This window comes from Theropithecus gelada, chromosome X (genome assembly GCF_003255815.1).
Source record: "Theropithecus gelada isolate Dixy chromosome X, Tgel_1.0, whole genome shotgun sequence".
NCBI lineage: Eukaryota > Metazoa > Chordata > Mammalia > Primates > Cercopithecidae > Theropithecus > Theropithecus gelada.
The window spans coordinates 78,317,876-78,320,974 of NC_037689.1; the positions used below are offsets into that span (position 1 = coordinate 78,317,876).

Sequence of the window (3,099 nt, forward strand, 5' to 3'; positions counted from 1 at the left end):
AGGGAGCATCACTGAACGCTCCTCATCCCTTGACCCTTTTGCTGTATCTGTTACTCCCTTTCTTGAATTCTCTTCTCTAACAAGTTCAAGTTCAGCAGCAACCACTTCAACCAGCCTAGCCTGCCCTTCAGAGGTGAGGGGGAGGGAATGAGAGGCAAGGCAAGGAAGACAGGGAATGGGGCGTGGCCACTACGATGCAAAGCCTGACTGCGCCTGCGTAGGCTGCGGCAAAATAACGTTCTGAGGCTTGCAGTCGTTGCTGGCCAGCGCTTGTGTAGAAAGATCGCTTTTCACACCAGATATCACTTTTGATCCTTCCAGCTCCAGGGTCTCGGGCTTCAGCTTTGTGCCGAGGCACCAACACTGCTACGGTCCTCTCTCCGACTGATCGCTGATCTCACCCTTCCCCCTCCTGTCTCCTGGAACCATGTCTCTGGTAAGCCAGAATGCACGCCGCTGTAACGCAGAGATCACTGCAGATTACAGCGACGGCAGAGGTGAAATACAAGCTACTAACGCCTCCGGGCCCCCCACCCCCATGCTAGTCGTTGATGTCCCCCAGTGCCCTCAGGCACCAATCAACCCTCAGTGTGTCAACACTTGCCAGGCCGTTCAGAACACGAATGACCTGGAAGTCCTGATCGACGAGCAGTCCAGACGTTTGGGGGCGCTCAGGGTCCACGACCCTCTAGAAGACAGGTCAATTGCTTTGGTGAATTTCATGAGAATGAAAAGCCAGAAGGAGGGGTCTATTCAGCAGTCCGAGATGCTGGAGTTTCTCAGAGAGTACTCAGATCAGTTCCCTGAGATCCTCAGACGAGCCTCAGCTCACCTGGACCGGGTCTTTGGGTTGAACCTGAGAGTTATTGATCCACAGGCTGACACATACAATTTAGTCAGCAAACGGGGTTCCCAGATCACCGATAGGATAGTGGAGTCCTTGGATATGCCAAAAGCAAGTCTCCTGGCCCTAGTCCTAGGCCACATCCTCTTGAATGGGAACCGAGCAAGAGAGGCATCCATTTGGGACCTGCTGCTAAAAGTTGATATGTGGGATAAGCCTCAGAGGATCAATAACCTCTTTGGGAACACAAGGAACCTCCTCACCACTGACTTTGTGCGCATGCAATTCTTGGAGTACTGGCCGGTGTATGGCACTAATCCCCTTGAATTTGAGTTCTTGTGGGGCTCTAGAGCCCATAGTGAAATCACAAAGATGGAAGCCCTGAAGTTTGTGTCAGATGCCCATGATGAAGAACCCCAGAGCTGGCCAGAAGAATATAACAAGGCCCTGGAAGCTGACAAAACCAAAGAAAGAAGCCTGACTGCTGGCTTAGAGTTCTGGTCGGAGGACACTATGAATGATAAGGCAAATGATTTGGTCCAGTTGGCTATTAGTGTCTCTGAGGAGTTGCTGCCTATACATCAGGATGAGCTATTGGCTCACACTGGCAAAGAATTTGAGGATGTGTTCCCAAATATCCTCAATAGAGCTACTCTAATTCTTGATATGTTCTATGGGTTGTCTCTGATTGAGGTTGATACCAGTGAGCACATCTACCTCCTTGTCCAGCAACCAGAATCAGAGGAAGAGCAAGTGATGCTAGAGAGCCTGGGGAGACCCACTCAAGAATATGTAATGCCAATCCTAGGTTTGATATTCTTGATGGGCAACCGTGTCAAAGAGGCCAATGTCTGGAACTTGCTTCGAAGATTTAGTGTGGATGTAGGGAGAAAGCATGCCATCACCTGTAAGCTTATGAGACAGCGCTATCTGGAATGCAGGCCACTGTCCTACTCTAACCCAGTTGAATATGAGCTTCTATGGGGTCCTCGAGCTCACCATGAAACCACCAAAATGAAAGTCTTGGAGTACATGGCCAGGCTCTACAGAAAGCGACCACAGGACTGGCCAGAACAATATAGGGAGGCTGTGGAAGATGAGGAGGCCAGAGCCAAATCTGAGGCAACTACCATGTTCTTCCTTGGTCCCATGTGAAGTCTAGGGAATATGTATCACTTCAGCTGAGTGGCATCCGTTAAAGATGCCTTGGTAAAATTGGCATTGGGGCTCTAAATTAGAATCCGGGGAGGGATTGGGTGGGAAGTACACATTGTGCTTACTGTCTGTGTTCCAATTCTAGTAGTATTTCCTTCCTTTTAATATACCCTTGAATTAGGTTAATGATCAATATTTATAAATGGAATTTTTCATTTGCCATCCCTGTCTTGTTTCAGTATAAAAGTTCAGATATCTCTGTAAAATGTATTGATAATATTTACATCTTTGAAATAATCAGTAAAATGGTCTGGTACAGGAGTTAAATAACAATAACACACACACACACAAACACAAAACCACTGATCTGTGATTGCTTTCCTTTTGTGTCTACTGTCGTATACATATATACAACTATATATATAATATATATAACTATATATAATATATATATAACTATATATAGTTATATACATATATACAACTCTCTCCATATATATATATACATATAACTGTCATTTACCTGTATTTGCAATAAAAGCATAATGAATTAGACACCATGCTTATGCATTCATTTATTCTATAAGCATTTATTAAGCACCTGCCATGCTCTGAGAACAGTGCTGTGTGCTGGGAATATAAGAGTGAAGAAGACCCAGCTGGGCTCCAGGGCTTAAGGGGGAGGGCTCATGGAAGTAAACCAGCAATTATATTATGCTATGGAAAGTTGCATAATAGGCATAAGCTCAGAGTTCTATGAGAGTCCACAGGAATAACTCCTGATTTTAAGTGCTGGGAAGGATAGTGGGAAGGTGATGGCATCTAAGAAAGTCTGGGGAAGGTGCAGAGGTGTCAAGCCTGGATGAGTGGGAAATTAGTCAGGAATAGTGGTGGGGAGGATGAAGTGGTATGGAGGGCTGGGGACAAGATGTGCTTAAGTGACATCTATTGTAAGATCTGAGGTTGGGGAGAGGAAGTGAAGGACTGCTAGTGAAGACAGAGGCAGTGTGTAAAGCACCTATGAAGAATTTGAAATAGCTCAGAAAGACAATGACTTTAAGGGAGGAGTAGGAGAAATAAGTCTGTGGCAGAGGTAACAA

The 3,099-nt window shown here is 45.9% G+C and overlaps 1 protein-coding gene across 1 annotated transcript; it reads left to right on the forward strand.

Annotated features, from left to right (window-relative positions):
* The first annotated feature begins 230 nt into the window (after positions 1–230).
* On the forward strand, positions 231–2,064 carry MAGEE2 (MAGE family member E2). Its single transcript, XM_025372983.1, has one exon. The coding sequence runs from the start codon at positions 428–430 to the stop codon at positions 1,997–1,999; it is 1,572 nt and encodes a 523-aa protein (XP_025228768.1). The 5' UTR covers positions 231–427; the 3' UTR covers positions 2,000–2,064.
* Positions 2,065–3,099: the final 1,035 nt, after the last annotated feature.

Bases quoted from the DNA above. Each gene is read 5' to 3' on its own strand.
- MAGEE2 (XM_025372983.1), top strand. From the start codon at position 428: ATGTCTCTGGTAAGCCAGAATGCACGCCGCTGTAACGCAGAGATCACT.